General features: G+C 40.8%; 1 protein-coding gene across 8 annotated transcripts in view; it reads left to right on the plus strand.

Moving 5' to 3' along the window:
* The first annotated feature begins 238 nt into the window (after nucleotides 1-238).
* Nucleotides 239-18,298, plus strand: part of MLF1 (myeloid leukemia factor 1) — a 39,032-nt gene continuing 20,972 nt past the window's right edge. For 4 of the 8 annotated variants that reach the window (XM_054482394.2, XM_054482395.2, XM_054482399.1 and 1 more), the window contains exon 1: nucleotides 14,213-14,481. In XM_054482394.2, coding sequence (XP_054338369.1) covers nucleotides 14,387-14,481 — 95 coding nt within the window. In that variant the 5' untranslated portion in view covers nucleotides 14,213-14,386. Of the gene's footprint in view, nucleotides 2,138-4,444; nucleotides 4,629-14,212; nucleotides 14,482-18,298 lie in introns of those variants that run through there. The other 4 variants (XM_054482398.1, XM_054482400.1, XM_054482396.2 and 1 more) reach the window with 3 other exon arrangements.

Below are 18,298 nucleotides of genomic sequence, written 5' to 3' on the forward strand. Positions count from 1 at the left end.
CTGGCACACATTCAATAAATATTAGCTATTATGATTATATTTACAGCCAAGTCCAGGACCCTCTCCTCTCAGTCCTGTTCTGCATCTCTATTCCTCCCATGCTGGAGTATTCATTCTCTCCTGACCCACCGTTTCTTTCAATTCCGCCTCTTACCCATCAGCTCTGAAAATGATAAGGTCTCTTCAGTGCCAACTCTGCTCTGCCCTCCTCTTTTTTTTTTTTTTTTTTTTTGCATTTGTCATTAGATCCGAACTACTTTCACAAGCTTCAGCTAATTCCCTGACTAACCTGTGCCTGGACTAAAGCTTTTATAACAATGTGATTCTAAAAAAATTCCCACAGAAACTAGAGGGTAACATTACAAATTTGCTTGGCCTTAATCCAGAGCTATTTTAACACTATCTTTTATCACATAACTTACTCCATTTGAACTTTTTTTTTAAGTGTGGCCTCCTTCACATCTTGTGCTTGTACTATTTTAAAGAGAAAAACAATGTAAGGTCTTGTAAAACAATTTTGTTTGCCTTGAAATTTATTTAGAAATTTTAGAAATTTTGTGTATATACTCTCTGAGCTTTATTCTGAGTCCAGAAGAAAAGAAAATATCCTCTTTCCTGGATGGGCTGTGCCATCTCATCTTGGGCTGTGAAGTCTGCCCTACCCCATGCCACCAGTCTCAGGGGAAGGAAGCTGCCAGAGAACTTGGCTAAAAAAGGGGGGTGGGGAGTAAAAGATCCAAAGGATTAAATTTCCAGCTCTCAAAATAACCCCTGACTACTCCTGTCACCTCCAAATCAGGGCTTGCACACTTCTTCATGCTGGCAAAGTGCCACCCCTCTGGCCTGATCCCAGGGTGCCCTGATGAGCTATGGACGCCCCTTTATCTCTGCAAGACAGCCCTGTAGAGAAGCTGGGGAGCTCACTGAATTAAGGGTGGACATGCAAGATGTATTTTCTCTTTTCTTATACTCTTACCATTCTTCTCCTTAATCTCTCTTCTGTCTTCTCCTCCATCTGTCTCCAGGCTCCTGAAAGACCCCGTGATAGTGTTTTCTAAAACTTAGTAATTCGAGTACCACTATCACGATGTTCCCCTCCCCTGCTCTCCCTACCCCACCACCCCACCATATCCAAATCCCACCTGTTCTATTTGATAGCTTACTTTTTCACTTAAAAATGCAAAATCTAGCTCTTGATGTATAGCACTGATTTAAATTTAAAATCAGTTTCCTTGCCATAAATAGAAAGCTCCCTGATAAATATATAGTAGTGGAATTTTAGTTGGATATGGCTGCTTGCTGCAGGCCTGTGCCTGAAACCTGCTGTTAGGTTAAGAAATGCTGGAGAAGTGTTAAAAACATATCAGCATCGCAGTGAGACTTGATCTTTGAAAGAGAGACACAGAAAGACAACCGAAAAGAGAGCAGCTTTCTCAAGAGGTAAATAAGTTTGTTGAAATCTGATAGGCTTCATCCCATTTCCTTCAACAACTGAGTACACTATTTGCTAACTGTACTAAAAAACGTTTTGCACATTTTTTTCTTATTATTTGCTCACAGCTTTTGACTACCAGAGAATGTTTCGGATACAGGACTAATTCCTGTGGATGACAGAATGCGACCATTGAAGGGGACATTGGGTGTCATCTGGTCCAAATCTTGACCCCTTTTCATTTTCCCCGAAAAAAAGACTTGCGGCTTGGAACCGAGGGCGGCATGCCCAAGGTCACAGAAAGGGTGGTCTAATGTTTTGGTTCCTGCAGCCCAGAGAACAAGCTATCCCATCCCACTGGAGCCTGGGCGAAAAGCTGCCCGGCCGGCGCAAGGCCAGACTTCTCGCCTTCACTGTGTTGATTGCGGTTGCCAGGGCAGCGGCGCATTGCTCCCCGCCTCGTCCTGGTGACGTCACAGAGCAATGTCCAATGGGAAAGCAGCTCGGTGTCACTCACCTCCTTTCCCGGCGGGCACCGCCTGCGCCGCGGCGAGTGAGGCGTCGTCCGTGCTGGAGGCAGGCTCCGGTCGCGGCCGCGGCGAGTTAACATCGTTTTTCCAATCTGTCCGCGGCTGCCGCCCCGCAAGACAGAGCCAGAATGTTCAGGATGCTGAGCAGCAGTTTTGAGGATGACCCCTTCTTCTCGTGAGTTACGGGAGCCAGGAGTCCGCGGTCGCGCGGGAATTAAGGAATCGAGGGGAGCTATTTTAAGGGAAAAGAGCGAGTTTTAGAGGGCGAGAGAGAATTCGGGGTAACTCTGGAGGCGGTTTGAAGGAGACGAGGATTTAGAGGCCTGGGAGGGAAGAGATAGGAGGATTTATGGGTGTGTGAGAGAGGGAAGAGACGGATTTGGGCGCATGAGGTGGAGAAAGGAGGGTTTGGACGCGTGAGGTAGGCAGAGGGAAGTTTGGGGGCGTGAGGTGTGGGGAGGAGAGTTGAGGCCGGGAGGTGGGGGGAGGAGAGTTGAGGGCGTGAGGTGTGGGAGGAGGGTTGAGGGTGTGAGGTGAGGGTAGGGTTTGGGAGCATGAGGTGGGAGGGAGGAGGGTTGAGGGCGTGAGGTGGGGGAAGGGTTTGGGAGCATGAGGTGGGAGGGAGGAGGGTTGAGGGCGTGAGGTGGGGGAAGGGTTTGAAAGCGTGAGGTGGGGGAGGAGGGTTGAGGGCGTGAGGTGGGGGAAGGGTTTGAAAGCGTGAGGTGGGAGGGAGGAGGGTTGAGGGCGTGAGGTGGGGGAAGGGTTTGAAAGCGTGAGGTGGGAGGGAGGAGGGTTGAGGGCGTGAGGTGGGGGAAGGGTTTGAAAGCGTGAGGTGGGAGGGAGGAGGGTTGAGGGCGTGAGGTGGGGGAAGGGTTTGAAAGCGTGAGGTGGGGGAGGAGGGTTGAGGGCGTGAGGTGGGGGAAGGGTTTGAAAGCGTGAGGTGGGGGAGGAGGGTTGAGGGCGTGAGGTGAGGGTAGGGTTTGGGAGCATGAGGTGGGAGGGAGGAGGGTTGAGGGCGTGAGGTGGGGGAAGGGTTTGAAAGCGTGAGGTGGGAGGGAGGAGGGTTGAGGGCGTGAGGTGGGGGAAGGGTTTGAAAGCGTGAGGTGGGGGAGGAGGGTTGAGGGCGTGAGGTGGGGGAAGGGTTTGAAAGCGTGAGGTGGGGGAGGAGGGTTGAGGGTGTGAGGTGAGGGTAGGGTTTGGGAGCATGAGGTGGGAGGGAGGAGGGTTGAGGGCGTGAGGTGGGGGAAGGGTTTGGGAGCATGAGGTGGGAGGGAGAAGGGTTGAGGGCGTGAGGTGGGGGAAGGGTTTGAAAGCGTGAGGTGGGGGAGGAGGGTTGAGGGCGTGAGGTGGGGGAAGGGTTTGAAAGCGTGAGGTGGGGGAGGAGGGTTGAGGGCGTGAGGTGGGGGAAGGGTTTGAAAGCGTGAGGTGGGGGAGGAGAGTTGAGGCCATGAGGTGGGGGGAGGAGGATTGAGGGCGTGAGGTGGGGGAAGGGTTTGGGAGCTTGGGGTGGGAGAAGGAGGGTTTGGGGAAGTAAGGTGGAGGGGGGAGGGTTGAAGGTGTGAGATGGACAAAGGAGGATTTGGGGGCGTGAGGTGTTTGGAGGAGGGTTGAGGGCATGAGGTGGGGGGAGGGTTTGGGAGCATGAGGTGTGGGGGAGAGTTGAAGGTGTGAGGTGTTTGGAGGAGGGTTGAGGACGTGAGGTGGGAGGAGGATTTGGGAGCATGAGGTGTGGGGGAGGGTTGAGGGTGTGAGGTGAGGGGAAGGAGGGTTTTGGAGCGCGAGGTGCGGGGAGGAGGGTTGAGGGCGTGAGGTGGGGGGACGGTTTGGGAGCATGAGGTGCCGGGGAGAGTTGAAGGCATGAGGTAGGGGGAGGAGGGTTGAGCGCGTGAGGTGGGCGGAGCGTTTCGGAGCGTGAGGTGCAGGGGAGAGTTAAGAGCTTGAAGTGCAGGGACGAGGGTTGAGGGCGTGAGTTGGTGGGGAGGGTTTGGGAGTATGAGGTGCAGAGGAGGGTTGAGAGCTTGAAGTGCAGGGAGAAGGGTTGAGGGCATGAGTTGGTGGGGATGGTTTGGGAGCGTGAGTTGGGGGTAAGAGGGTTGAGGGTGTGAGGTGGATGGAGGAGGATTTAGGGGCTGAGGAGGATTTGGGGGCATGAGGTGTGGGAGGAGGGTTGGGGAGGAGGGTTGAGGGTGTGAGTTGGTGGGGAGGGTTTGAGAGCATGATGTGGGAGGAGGGTTGAGGGCGTGAGGTAGGGGGAAGAGGGTTGAGGGTGAGAGGTAGTGGGAGGAGGGAGGGTTGGGGTGTGAGGTGGAGGGAGGAGGGTTTGGGGGTGTGAGGTGTGGGGAGGAGGGTTTAGAGGCATGAGGTGTGGGGGTAGGAGGGTTGAGGGTGTGAGGTGGACAGAGGAGAGTTGATGGCGTGCGGTGGGGGGAGGAGGGTTTGGGGGCGTGAGGTCGGGGGTGGAGGGTTGAGGACGTGAGGTAGAGAGTTGAGGGCCCCAGGTAGGGGGAGGAGGATTTGGCTGCATGAGGTGGAAAGAAGGCCCTCCCTCACACTCCCGGGGTGCCTGCTGCTCTCCACTTGGCCGGACTTTGGGTGCCTGTCATGGCTTCCTGTGTGCAGAGTTGGCCTTTGCAGCTTCAAGGGCTACCATCTCGGTGACACTTATGGTGAGAATTATGTTCACATAATTGCAAATGGTAGCAGGGAATATTTTATAGCTCCTCTTTAAATTCCAAATAGGAGTAGGTAATATTTTATAGCATGACAATTCATTGAAAAGGGGAAGTTTTTAAAACAGCATTTTCCATGTGAGTGGGGAATGTGTCTATGAGAGCACGATAAAGTTGGAGAGTTTTGCTCTCTGTTCGAAGTTGTTGGAAGTTGCCATGCCAAGTGCGCTGTTTTCTTTGTTCGCTTTGTTACAGAGCTAACCTTGTTTGTGAAGGGACTCCTCTTTCTGTCAAAACTAGAAATAGGACAGGGAAGCTGATGGGGCGGGGCGGGTGTGTATTTAACACCTCAGGTAAGCAAGTGCCATTCATTGCCTTTGAAGGTTCCCAGTGAAGTAATGTGATGCCCTAGGAAGAAGGCATCCAGAAATTAGGTTCACTGTTATTTATTTTTGAGTTGTGGGGTTTTTTTTTTCCTTAACTCTAACTTTGGCCATTGTTACAAACACATTGACATAGTCTAGTTGTATCCCTAAGAGGGGAAATTTGTAATATTTTTTAGCCCAAGTGTTTTTTGCCAGTTTGAATTTTGATTTCAAGTCTAGTTTATTTTGATCCCTTAAATTTTCTAGGTTTGCAGTTTGAAGAGCATTTTTTAAAAAGGTTTTAAAATAAGAGTTTATTGCACGTATTTTTCAAACAATATCTGGGGGGGGTGTGTTGTGCATGTGTGTTTGTTTGAGACAGGGTCTCACTGTGTTGCCCAGGCTAGAGTGCAGTGGCTTGATCTCGGCTCACTGCAGCCTCTGCCTCCCAGGCTCAAGCAATCCTCCTGCCTCAGCCTCACAAGTAGCTGGGTCCACAGGAGGGAGCCACCACACCCTGCTAATTTTTTTTGTAGAGAGGAGGTTTCGCCGTGTTACCCAGACTGGTCTCAAACTCTTGAGATTCAGTGATCTGCCTCCCTCAGCCTCCCAAAATGCTGGGATTACAGGCATGTGCCACTGCACCTAGCCAATGTTGTTGTTTAAATAAATGATTGACTTAAATGTGTTAGTACTAATTTAAAGCAAAATAACATTAATGAAAAGATAATGAACAGTGGGAAATGAAATGATTAATATAGAAAAATAAAATGATTAACATTTTTTTCTGAAGGTTATTTATTAAGGCATGCATGAACTCAGGCAAATTTATTATGCCATTTTAGTTAACCTGTTTAGGAGCTGTTGGGATATGGACAGTGTTATTTCAACAGGTTCAAATTTTTGTATTATTGTGATTCTCTCTTTTGAAAGCCAGAGGCGAGGCTTGGTGGCTCACGCTTGTAATTCCAGCACTTTGGGAGGCTAAGGTGGGTGGATCACCTGAGGTCAGGAGTTCGAGACCAGCCTGACCAACATGGTGAAACCCCATCTGTACTAAAAAAGAAAAAAAAAAATACAAAATTAGCTAGGCATGGTGACGCACACCTATACTCCCAACTACTTGGGAGGCTGAGACAGGAGAATCACTTGAACCCAGGAGGTGGAGGTTGCAGTGAGCCGAGATTGAGCCATTGCAGTCCAACCTGGGCAACAAGAGTGAAACGCTATCTCAAAAAAAAAAGAAAAGAATATTATTTTATAAAATCCATAATTTTATTATTTTGTATTACAAAGCTCTGGCTTTCAAGAGAATCACAGTACTACAAATCCATAGATTATTGAGGTGTTGAAGTCGTTCATATGTAAATATGACATCATACAATTGGTAACAGCTAAGAAGATTATGATAGACAATTTTCAAGTTGTATTATATCCTTGATTATACCAGAAGTTGTTTTATATCCTTCATCATTAATGATTCCATCATTAACTAAACTGTGAATGTGTAATGAGTATAATATGTTCTTTAAAATGTCTAGCAGAAGTGTAATTTAAACTCTTGCGTGATTCTGAGCAAAGGCAATGAATTCAAGAGTCAGGGTCAGAAATAGTAACAGACTACAAATAGTAAGCATACAGAAGAACTCTTCCTCTGTGCTTAGGATGTAAAGGACTATCAGTTACTCTTTCAGTTATCACTATCTATAGCCTTTTTCAAATGCAAGGAGCCATATCATAAAAATTTAAGGTAAAATTGTTACAGTTAACTTTTTTTTAAGCCTAATCTCCTTTATTCATCACAAAGCTTTTGCATAGACCTTTTAAATATACAAAATAGTGGCCAGAACTCTGCTTACAGACTACCATCTTTCATTATCACCATATTACAGTTTATTTTATAAAATTCACACTTAACAATTTCTTTCCTCCACAATGAATTATATTTAACACACTTGTGGGGATAAGGGAGAAAAAGAATGTGAGTTTATGTTTATTTCAGGTAATCTATTTGACCCACCCCTTTTACCTCAACCCCCAAACAAAATGAGTATCCATTTCTTAAGTTAAACATAAAGAATTCATAAAGGTGACAAACTCCTTAATGAATCATCCACTGACCTTAGGAACATAGAGATGTGAAACACATAGCCCATGCCCACTCTCTTTTATATAAATATTATCCCTGTTGCTAACATTGTGGTGGGCGGATCATAGAAAAGAGTCAGTAAATATTGTTTAATGGTGAGTTGGTGTCCTTTATTCTCTTTCTTGTAGTCAATCTGGTATTTAGTTGATTGCTGAAAGTAATTATCAGTTGCATTCAACAAATAACATTGTTGATATTGGTATTTTCTAATTAGAACATTACCATTTTCTAAATAGTCCATTAGAGTTGCTTATATTGTTCAAAATCAAGGTTATTCAATATAAGCAAACTACTGATTTACTAATTATTCAAAAATGGATAAAAAATGTATACTTTGATATAAAAATGGAATTACTAGATACTACGATACTGATAAGATGCTGTGGTTAAATTGTTAATTGCTTAAAATATTTAAGTAAAAAGTAATTAAAATCTTTAGTTTTTGAATTCAAATATATTCAATTTCAATATTTACCTTATTATAATAGTGCATCTTAAATGTTTCTTCAGAAAAGTAAAAGGAAATGTTGAAAGTTATGTTTTAAAATTTGGTGTTTTATTACATACTTGGGATTTTTAAACTTTGGTATCTTATGTCTCAGGGCTGAAGTTATTTCATTGAAAATTTACATTACAATATATTCAGATATACCTTCTTAAACAATATCTGTTACTTGGTTAAAAACACAAAGGTTAAAAGCTAGCACTTCCTGGCATGCAGTTCTCTCAAGAATACTATTTTTCTCTCACATCTGTATTTGCTAACAATATGCATATTGTTAAGTAGATATGTATAGACAAGAGGATTTTGAGGTTAGATGGTTTTGGCATCCTGTACCCTAAAAAACATTGATTATGTAGTATGAAAGTTTATAAATACCTAGTACGACCCAGAATTTTCTATTTGGTACGAAACAGGAACTTTGAATCTTCTGAGCTACAAAAATGTAATTCTGATCGAGCAAGTCTACAAAGAATAACTATGTTACCACTTACCAGCTGTTGGAGATAGAAAGCTCAGAAGCAGGCTGGCAAACTTGTCAACCTTAATTTTTTTTTTTTTTTTTTTTTGAGATGGAGTCTGGCACTGTTGCCCAGGCTGGAGTGCAGTGGTGTGATCTCGGCTCACTGCAACCTCTGCCTCCCAGGTTCACACAATTCTCCTGCCTCAGCCTCCCGAGTAGCTGGGATTACAGGCACACAGCACCACACCCGGCTGATTTTTTGTATTTTTAGTAGAGACGGGGTTTCACTATGTTGGCCGAACTGGTCTCGAACTCCTGATCTCGTGATACACCGGCCTCGGCCTCCTAAAGTGCTGGGATACAGGCGTGAGCCACTGCACCCAGCCAACCTTAATTTTTAATCATAAATTATTGTTGTCTCTTCTTTAAGCCTCTCAACTCTCCATATGAGCATCATATATCTGATGACCAGTATTTGGTTAAAGTACTGCATATATTCACAAGATGTTACTTCTTTTATCTCCTTATATGTGTAATCTCTATTTTAAAAATTTTTACAAATTTGTATTTATTTTATACTTGTAGTTGGATTTACTAAAGGACAGTGCTTTGTCCTATCCACTGATGGAGTTCAAAGTGAATGTATTCTATGTACAAGATGTGGGTTAACTTTTTTATTGATGGAAAACATTCTCATTGAAGGAAATAAAACCACCTTGTTAAGCTTTTGGAAACAATATTCAAGGTTACTACTTAAATACTTGTTTCAGACGTACAGTCTGAGGTAGAGTCTTCACCAAATTGTCGTAGCTTGGCTCTAGTTAATATTCTGCCACATATACCTCTCATTCTAAACAGTTAATAGAAGTATCTTGAGAATACTCAGCTAAAATTTAAGTTACTGATTTTCAAGGTCCCACTTTATTCTAAGACCCTGAATACCTACTGTGAAATTACCTACTATAATTGTTCTTAGGAATATTTTAATATATAAATTTCTTATAAATGAACTTTGCAAATTATAAGATCATATTGGAAAGAATGAGACACTGTAAGCCTTACGCTGAAAGGATTTCTAAGGTATACTATTCATTTGGGGCATTCTTTGGTTCATGAGGTAAACACCACTGAATTAGGAGCCCAGGAACACAACATGACTAGGACATGGTTGCTGGGTCAAAAATGCCGTACAGTAGCGTGTACCCACAAGATAATTCCTACTTGTGCCAATTAATATTGTAAATATCCATGAAAAAGGAGCGAACTATTTATAGAATATCAGGTGAGCATAATCATTTCCACAATTTTTTTGATATCAAAGGCTTTTGCCATACCAACACTTTGTACTTCAAGACAATGGAAAAATAGAATTGCTTAATAGAAATGTAATTCATTCTTTAAATATTTCTTCAGTTTCTACTATAGGCCGAACCCTGTGGGTTCTCTTTTAAATTTTTAGATGTCTTGGTTCCTGCCCTCAAGATCCTTCTTTGAATGTTACATGCATTATTTCTAGTATCAAAACATGGATCTTCTGGTCTGTTTTCCTTATAGACCAGTCTACCTCATTGAAACTAGGGAACATTTCTTTATGATCAAGAGAACCATAACCATCTGCTGGCTAAGCTTTTGCCACTACCATGTATAATGGAAGGGAGGAATTTCCCTTAATGAATGAGCCCGCCATGTCAGTTATCTGAGAACCTTATGTAATAGGTAATGCTTTTTGCTTAGAAGCACAAGTATCTATATTCTTATATAGTTGAAAGAGAAGTGTAACTTAGGCAAAATAAGTGTGTGTGTGTGTACATACGTATTTGAGAGAGTTTTAAAAACAATAAATTATTCTAAAGGGAGACATTACCAGCCCTTAAACACATGTACGTACGTATGTACATACATACATACATACCTACACACACACACACACACACACACACGTACACACTATGTTGAAATCATTCCCGAGTGACCTGGAATCAATCTAAGAGTTAAGACATAAACACTTTTGAAGGGGAAGTAGACAACAATTTATTTTTCCTGCCTTGTGATATATGCTGAAGGTAAATAATATAGAATAGAAAAAGTATGTTTGAGACCAAAGTTTATTCAGTTTGGTTGTGGTTTGTGTGAGCAATTCTAAAAGAGGTCGTATATAGTCATCATAGTGAGTAAAAGTACATTTTTTTTTACCTAAATGAAAATACATCCTCATGGAAAATCTGAAAAGTATAGAAAGTTTGGTAGCAGAAATAATATAACCCATTATTTTGATGTATTTTGTTTCAGATGTCCACATGTGGATTTTTATTTTCCAAAATTCGGACCACACTTTATGGTTAATTATTCAATGCTTTTCTGCAACATATACCATGAACGTTTTCCTGGTCTTTAGATATTCACTAAAGCATGACTTTAGAGTCTGCAAAATATTGCATCCTGTGAACATACAAAGCATATTTCTCACATAAATCTTTAACAACATTTTCAAATTATTACCTTAGACTCTTTTGTGTACATGAAATGACTAGTTTGTATAGTATGAGGTTTTTAAAACCTCCTATTTCCAATTTGTTTTCCTAGGAGAATGAAATGTTTATTTTCAAAAGAGAACATTATGAATGGGCTAAAATTTTTCATTTGAGAAAAAAAGCCCAGGTTAATTTTAAAAATATTAAAACAACTGTGTGCTACCATAGAGTTTTTTTAGCTTTGTTAAAAGTGAATTCAAACTTGGAAAAGAGAAACATTAAAGCCTTATCTCCAAGCAGCTGCCTTTCTGGGTAGACATGAATTAAACTCACTAGAAGTTTCAGCCAGATTTCTTCCTGAATGGTTCAGACAGGTGCAAACACCAGACTATAGGCTCACTTTTGTTTAATGCATCTTCCAACAGGCAGTTATTTGTTCATGTCACTCAAAAAAATAAAACTTTTAGCATTTGCTGAACATATGCATATTCAAATAAGCATTTAAATATTCCCCTACTTCTATATAAAGAAAGAAAAACCTGGGCAAATTTTAAATGAGCCATATTTTGTTGATTAATTTTTAGCCCAATTATAATGCAATGAGAAAAATTAATTTTACTAAATTTTGTTTCTGTAGAAAAGTAATAGCTGTTTAGCACTCCCTTATTCAAAGAACAAATTTAGTATTTCTTGAAATACTATTCTTCATTGTAGTCAAATCACATCCACATATCTAAAGGAAAAGTTGACTGGTTTTCCTAAGTAAGTATATATTAATAGGAACAAGCATTTTAGTCTCCATACTTTAACCATACTCTAAGCTGTAAATGTCCAGTGAGTTTGGAGCTGTAAGCAAAAGGACCTCCTTTTGAAATGCCTATTTTAAAACATCAAATGATATGAAATCCTTTAAACTCATGCAGTTGCATTTATTATGAAATATTTCAAACATACTGCAAAGGTATAACAAATGCTTTGGAATAATCTGGTTTTTGAGGTAGGAGTTAGAAAATGTTCCATAGGTACCTCATTTATGCATCTTAGAACTACTTGAAACTCTGTACCTTCACATAAAAAGTAGAGTGGGGTGGAGGGAGGGAGAGCATTAGGAAAAATGGCTAATGCATACTGGACTTAATACCTAGGTGATGGGTTGATAGGTGTAGCAAACCACCATGGCACATGTTCATCTATGTAACAAACCTGCACATCCTGCACATGTACCCTGGAACTTAAAAAAAAAAGGAAAAAAAAAGAAAGATTTTGTGAGGTGGAGAAAAAAGTAGAGTGATACATATACCAAATTTTGAATTATTAATTTTAAAGTAACTTTTGTTCTTCATAATTTGATTTTGGAAAACACAAAGTGACTCCCTTTCTGCCTTCTAGTGTGCTAAAACATGAGCTGCTCCGTGTGTACTATTGATCTGTACACACTGAGATTTTAAATTAAAATTAATTTATAAATTGTCACAACTTCTTTATAGTGCTCGTTGCATATAATTCTGCTAGAATGGTGATTCTCAAACTTTTAACAGGTAGGAAATCTAGGAATGGTAGTCTTAAATTTCCTTTGCCCCTCAAGACAAAAATTCATACTAAAAATCCTACAAGAATCTGGTATGTGGCTGGGCTTGGTTGCTCACACCTATAATCCCAGCACTTTGGGATGCTGAAACGGGCAGAGCCCAGGAGCTCGAGACCAGCCTGAGCAACATGGTGAAATCCTGTCTCTACCAAAAAAAAAAAAAAAATTATCCAGGCGTGGTGGTGCATGCCTGTAGTCCCAGCTAAGGAGGCTGAGGTGGGGGGATCAATTGAGCTTGGGAGGTCAAGGCTGCAGTGAGCCATGAACATGCCACTGCACTCCAGCTGACAGAATGAAACTCTGTCTCAAAATAATAATAATATGCCATGTAAGAAGCTTAAGATTACCACTTCACGCTAATAACAAAAACTGAACAACCTGAGAAAACAACAACTTTTCTTGTATCTAGCAGAGAATTGAGGTCACAGGGCAAATCTCTGCCCCCATAATTGGAGATAGGCAGATAGAGAGAATCACAACTTAACTGGTGCAGAAACCTCTCCAGGAACCAGTGCGAAGGTAGTAGGAAAACCTGACCTGCAGTTGACAAATTACTGGAGACTCAGAGTGGACAAGTGTCAGAGTTAAAAACTCCATGGTCCCCCATAATTTTGTGAGTTTTACCTCCAGGAGCTCTACCAGGTTCTCACAGTGAATATTGGAAAAAAATCTTCTCATGCTTCCAGCAGAACAGAGAGGGGTGGAAAGTAACCATTAAATATGCCAGAGCATTCTATTTTTCTTAGCAAGGCCTGCAGTCAAGAGAAACTTTTTTACCAAAGCCCAGTCTGCCTGGGGGAAGGGAAATACCCAACTCCAGCTCCTCCAGCCATGTTATCACACTGGAGGAGGACTAAGACACACTGGTGAAGTTTACAACTCAGGGCTAGGCTAAGCAAAAGGCTGTGAGTTAATCTTATGACTACAGAACACTTTGCCTCCCCCAACACCTTATCACTACATTACTAAAGGTCTTTTTACTGCAGTTCCCTTTACCCAGTAAATATGTACTACTTCCAAAAAAAAATTATGAGGCATACTAAAAGGCAAAAAAACAGTTTGAAGAAACTGAACAAGTATCCAAACCATATTTCTAGCAAGGAACATTGGAGTTATCAGACCAGGAATTTTTTAAACTATGATTAATGTGCCAAAGGCTTTAATGGGAAAAGCAGACAACATGCCAGAACAGATATAAGCAGAGAAATGGAAATTGTAAAAATAAAATAAAATGCTAGAGACTAAAAACATTGTAACAGAAGGCCAGGCGTGTGGTGGCTCTCGGCTGTAATCCCAGCACTTTGGGAGGCCGAGGCAGATGGATCACCTGAGGTCAGGAGTTCAAGACCGGCCTGGTCAACATGGCAAAATCCCGTCTCTACTAAAAATACAAAAATTAGCTGGGTGTGGTGGCACATGCCTGTAATCCCAGCTACTTGGGAGGCTGAGGCAGGAGAATCGCTTGAACCCAGGAGGCAGAGGTTGCAGTGAGCTGAGATCGTGCCATTGCACTCCAGCCTGGGCAACAGAGGAAGACTCTGTGTCAAAAAAGAGAAATGAAGGATTCCTTTTATGGGCTTATCAGTGGACTATAAACAGCTTAGGAGAGAATCTCTGAGCTTGAGGATATGACAGTAGAAACTTCCAAAACTGAAAATCAGAGAGAAAAAAGACTGGAAAAAAAAAACCCATAATATCCAAGAACTGTGGCAATAACTGTAGGGCAACTACGAAAGGTATAATGTGTAATGGGAGTACCAGAGTACAAAGGAACAGGAGCAATATTTGAAGAAATGAATACTAAGAATTACCCCAAATTAATGTCATACACCAAACCACAGATCTCAAAAGTTTAAAGAACACCAAGCAGAATAAATGCAAAAAAAAAAAAAAACCAAACCAAAAAAAACTAAACCTAGGCATGTCATATTTAAACTGTAGAAAATCAAAAATAAAGAAGAAATCTTGAAAGAAGCTAGAGGGGGGAAAAAATCCTGTAGAAGAGTAAAGAAAATAATTATATCTGACTTCTCTTCAGAGACCATGCAAGCAAGAAGAGAATGGCATGAAATATATAAAGTGTTGAGAGGAAAAAAACCCACCAACCTAGAATTCTGTACCCTGCAAAATTATCCTTTAAAAGTCAAGAAGAAATAGACTGTCTCAGACAAACAAAAATTTGGTGAATTTGTTGACAGTAGACCTACCTTGCAAGAAATGTTAAAAGAAGTTCTTCAGAGAGAAGGAAAATCATACAAGTCAGAAACTCTGATGTACATAAAGAAGGCAAGAGCATCAGAGAATAAGTTAAGGTAAAATAAACACGTTTATTTTTCTTATTCTTAATGGATCTAATAGGTAACAGTTTGTTCAAATAATAATAGGCACACACACATTTAATGGATTGAATGCCAATCTACCTCTTATATTCTTCTCCTTCCCTTTCCCCCAAGTGTATCTCCTGGCCTTAAGTCTGCTCAGTAATTTCCGGCAGCAAAATGTTCTTTTCTCCTTTGTGTTGCTAGTTTAAAGCAGTAGTTGAAAATGACTGTATATGACAGAGGAAAAACTTAATTTGCAGTCACTCCACTCTTCCCCTCACTTCCTTTTTGGATGATAGATTATTGCCCCCAGGTGCTATTTTGCCATAGGGAATCTCAGAAATAAAGGAACCAACAGAAAGGATAATGTGAGGACACAGGGATCTGCAGGTCAAGGAGAGAAGAGGCCTCAAGAGAAACGAACTTTGCTGACACGTCGATCTCAGACTTCCAGCCTCCAGAACAGTGAGACAATAAATGTTGTTTAAAAAAGAAATAAAGGGAAAGAAAGAAAGGGAAGAACAAGAAAATCAGCTAGAGAAGCTAATTTAATAGAAAAAAGATATGTCTATTGGCTCTTATAATTAAAGAGTTTGGGAAGCATGTAAAAACAAGAAAGCTACTTAAAAAACAAATAAAAGGGCAGTGCAAGGTCTGAGAGACAGAGATGGAAAATGGAAGTCTCAGATATTGAACCAAACTGTAGGACCAAGTACACATACAACTACTCCCCACTAATTCAATTCTGTGGAAGTAACTTTACTTTTATTCATTTCCTGACACTCATTAATTTATTTTATTCTAAATATATTATTTCAAACATTTGATAAAAACTGACACCATGAAAGACAGAAGCTATGCTAACCAAACAGAAGAACCAACACTTAAGGAATCAAAGTTAATGAAACAAAGAAGATTATAGAAAATAGTGTAACTAAAATCTTGAGGAGACTTTCATTTCTACTATGACCAATAGAGCTCCAATTGGACCAACTCTCTTGCAGATAACTTTATAAGCCCAGGATGAAATACAAAAACAACTTACTGGAAAAGACGCTAGAGAATGACCAAAAGCAGATATATGCTGGAGAGTTCTCAACAGTTGAACAAAAGGAAAGACGATTCTAACCTAATTGTCTTACATGTAGAGTGACTAAAACTGTTCGAAGACCTTTAAAGTGTTTTTGACCTAACAACCAAAGACAGAGTTCAGTAAAACCACAGTCACTGGAAAGGGAGGGAGAGAAGTCGCCAAAAGGAGAGAGCCAGAGAAGAGTGAGCACCAAATACTGTGAATAAATTCTATACAAATCTCTGTCTAAGGCTTAACCACATATGCATAAGACAGACTCAGAGCAGTTCAGCTAAGAAGGGTAAATGAACTAAATGGAGATTTGAGCTACCACGCAAGAGACAGAATTTGACCTTTAAGGCTAACCAGATTAATTACCTACTTAAAAAAAATCAACACTGGAGGAATATATCAAAATCCAGACCCCATAATATCCACAATGTACAGATATAACCCAAAATTACTTAACAGGAAAATGTGACCCATTCTCCAGATAAAAAAATAAGACACTGATCCTGAAAAGACCCATATGTTAGAATTAAAAGACAAGAATTTTAAAGCAGTTGTTATAAATTTTGCCCAATGAAGAAAAGGAAAATATGCTTGCAAGGAATGAAAAGATATTTAATCTCCATAGAGAAAGAAAGTGTGTGTGTGTGTGTGTGTGTGTTTGTGTATACTTTTTTATGTATATACTCCCCCACCAATAGAAAGTCTAACAGGGGTGTCCAATCTTTTGGATTCTCTGTACCACATTGCAAGAAGAACTGTCTTGGGCCACACATAAAATACACTAACACTAATGATAGCTAATGAGCTAAAAAACAAAATCTCATAAAGTTTTAAGAAAGTTTATGAATTTGTGTTGGGCCGCATTCAAAGCTGTCCTGGGCTGCATGTGACCCACAGGCCACGGATTAAACAAGCTTGGTCTGGAATAATGCAATATTTGAAAGAGAAAATTCACTGGATAGGCTTAACAGCAAAATGGAGATGACAGATGAATCATTAAAATTGAAGATAGATAAATGAAAGTTAATCTGAAAACCAGAAAAAAATTGGGAGAAAACCCTTTAGAAACCTATATGAAAATATCGAAATGTCTAATGTTAGGTGTAATTGGAGAAGAGGGAGAGAAAGGGCATAAAATTAGTTGAAAAATAATAATGGAAATTAACCAATATGGTAAAAGATAAAAGTTTCAAGAATCAAGAAGCTGTAAGTAAACCTAAGCAGAATAAATATGAAGAAAACCATGCTTAGGTTCGTCATAGTCATACCTCTGAAAGCAAATAATAAAAAGAAAAATCTTGAAAACAGCCAGAAAAAATGATACATTGACTGGATACAAGAGAAAAACATTTGAATTACCTTTGGCTTATCACCAAAAGCAAGAGGCCAGTAGATAAAGCAATAACATCCGCAGAAAGCTGGAAACCATCATTCTCAGCAAACTATTGCAAGGACAAAAAACCAAACACTGCATGTTCTCACTCATAGGTGGGAATTGAACAATGAGAGCACATGGACACAGGAAGGGGAACATTACACACTGGGGACTGTTGTGGGGGTGGGTGGGGAGGGATAGCATTAGGAGATATACCAATTGCTAAATGACGAGTTAATGGGTGCAGCATACCAACCTGGCACATGTATACGTATGTGACAAACCTGCACGTTGTGCACATGTACCCTAAAACTTAAAGTATAATAAATAAAAAGAAAGAAAGAAAAAAAAGCTGTCAACCTAGGTTTATCTTGTGAAAATTTCCTTTAAGAATTACGAATGAAATATTTTCAGGTAAAGAAAACAGAGAATTTATTGCAATCATATCTACAGAACAAGAAATGTTAAAGTCATTCTTCAATGAAGGGAAATTATACTAGGTAGCAATTTGGACACTAAAGAAGGAAAGAACAACCTTGAAAATGTTAAATATGTGGATATGTATGAAGTATCTTGCCAGCGCAGTGGCTCATGCCTGTAATTCCAGCTCTTTGGGAGGCCAAGTTGGGTGGATTGCTTGAGCCCAGGAGTTCAAGACCAGCCTGAGCAACATAGTAGGACCTATCTCTACAAAGAAATACAAAAATTAGCCAGGCACAGTGGTGCACATCTGTAGTTTCAGCTCTAGGGAGGCTGAGGGGGGAGGATCACTTGAGCCTGGGTGTTAAAGGTTGCAGTGAGCCAAGATCATGCCACTGCTCTCCATCCTGGGAGACAGAGCAAGACTCTGTCTGAAAAAAAAAAAAAAAAAGAAAAATACCTTGCTATAGCTCAGATGTTTGACCCTCAAAATGTCATGTTGAAATCTGATTCCTAACATTGGTAGTGGGAGCTAATGAGAAGTGTTTGGGTCATGGGAGGGTGGATCCTTCATTAATAGATTAATGCCCTCCCTGGGGGTTAGGGTGAGGTAGTAAGTGAGTTCTCACTTTATTGGTTCCCCAGAGAGCTGGTTGTTAAAAAGAGCCTTTCATGACCCCACCCCTCTCTTGCTTCCACTCTTACCATGTGATCTCTGCACATACTGGTTCCCCTTTACCTTCCTCCATAAGTGGAAGCATCCTGAAGCTCTCATCAGAAGATGATGCTGGCTCCATGATTCTTGTCAGTCTGCAGAACCATGACCCAAATAAACCTCTTTTCTTTGTAAATTACCCAGCCTCAGGTATTCCTCTATAGCAACACAAAAATTGACTAAGACATATCTTCAGAGTTGGGAGAGGATATTA

Source organism: Pongo pygmaeus, chromosome 2 (genome assembly GCF_028885625.2).
Source record: "Pongo pygmaeus isolate AG05252 chromosome 2, NHGRI_mPonPyg2-v2.0_pri, whole genome shotgun sequence".
In the NCBI taxonomy this organism is placed as follows: domain Eukaryota; kingdom Metazoa; phylum Chordata; class Mammalia; order Primates; family Hominidae; genus Pongo; species Pongo pygmaeus.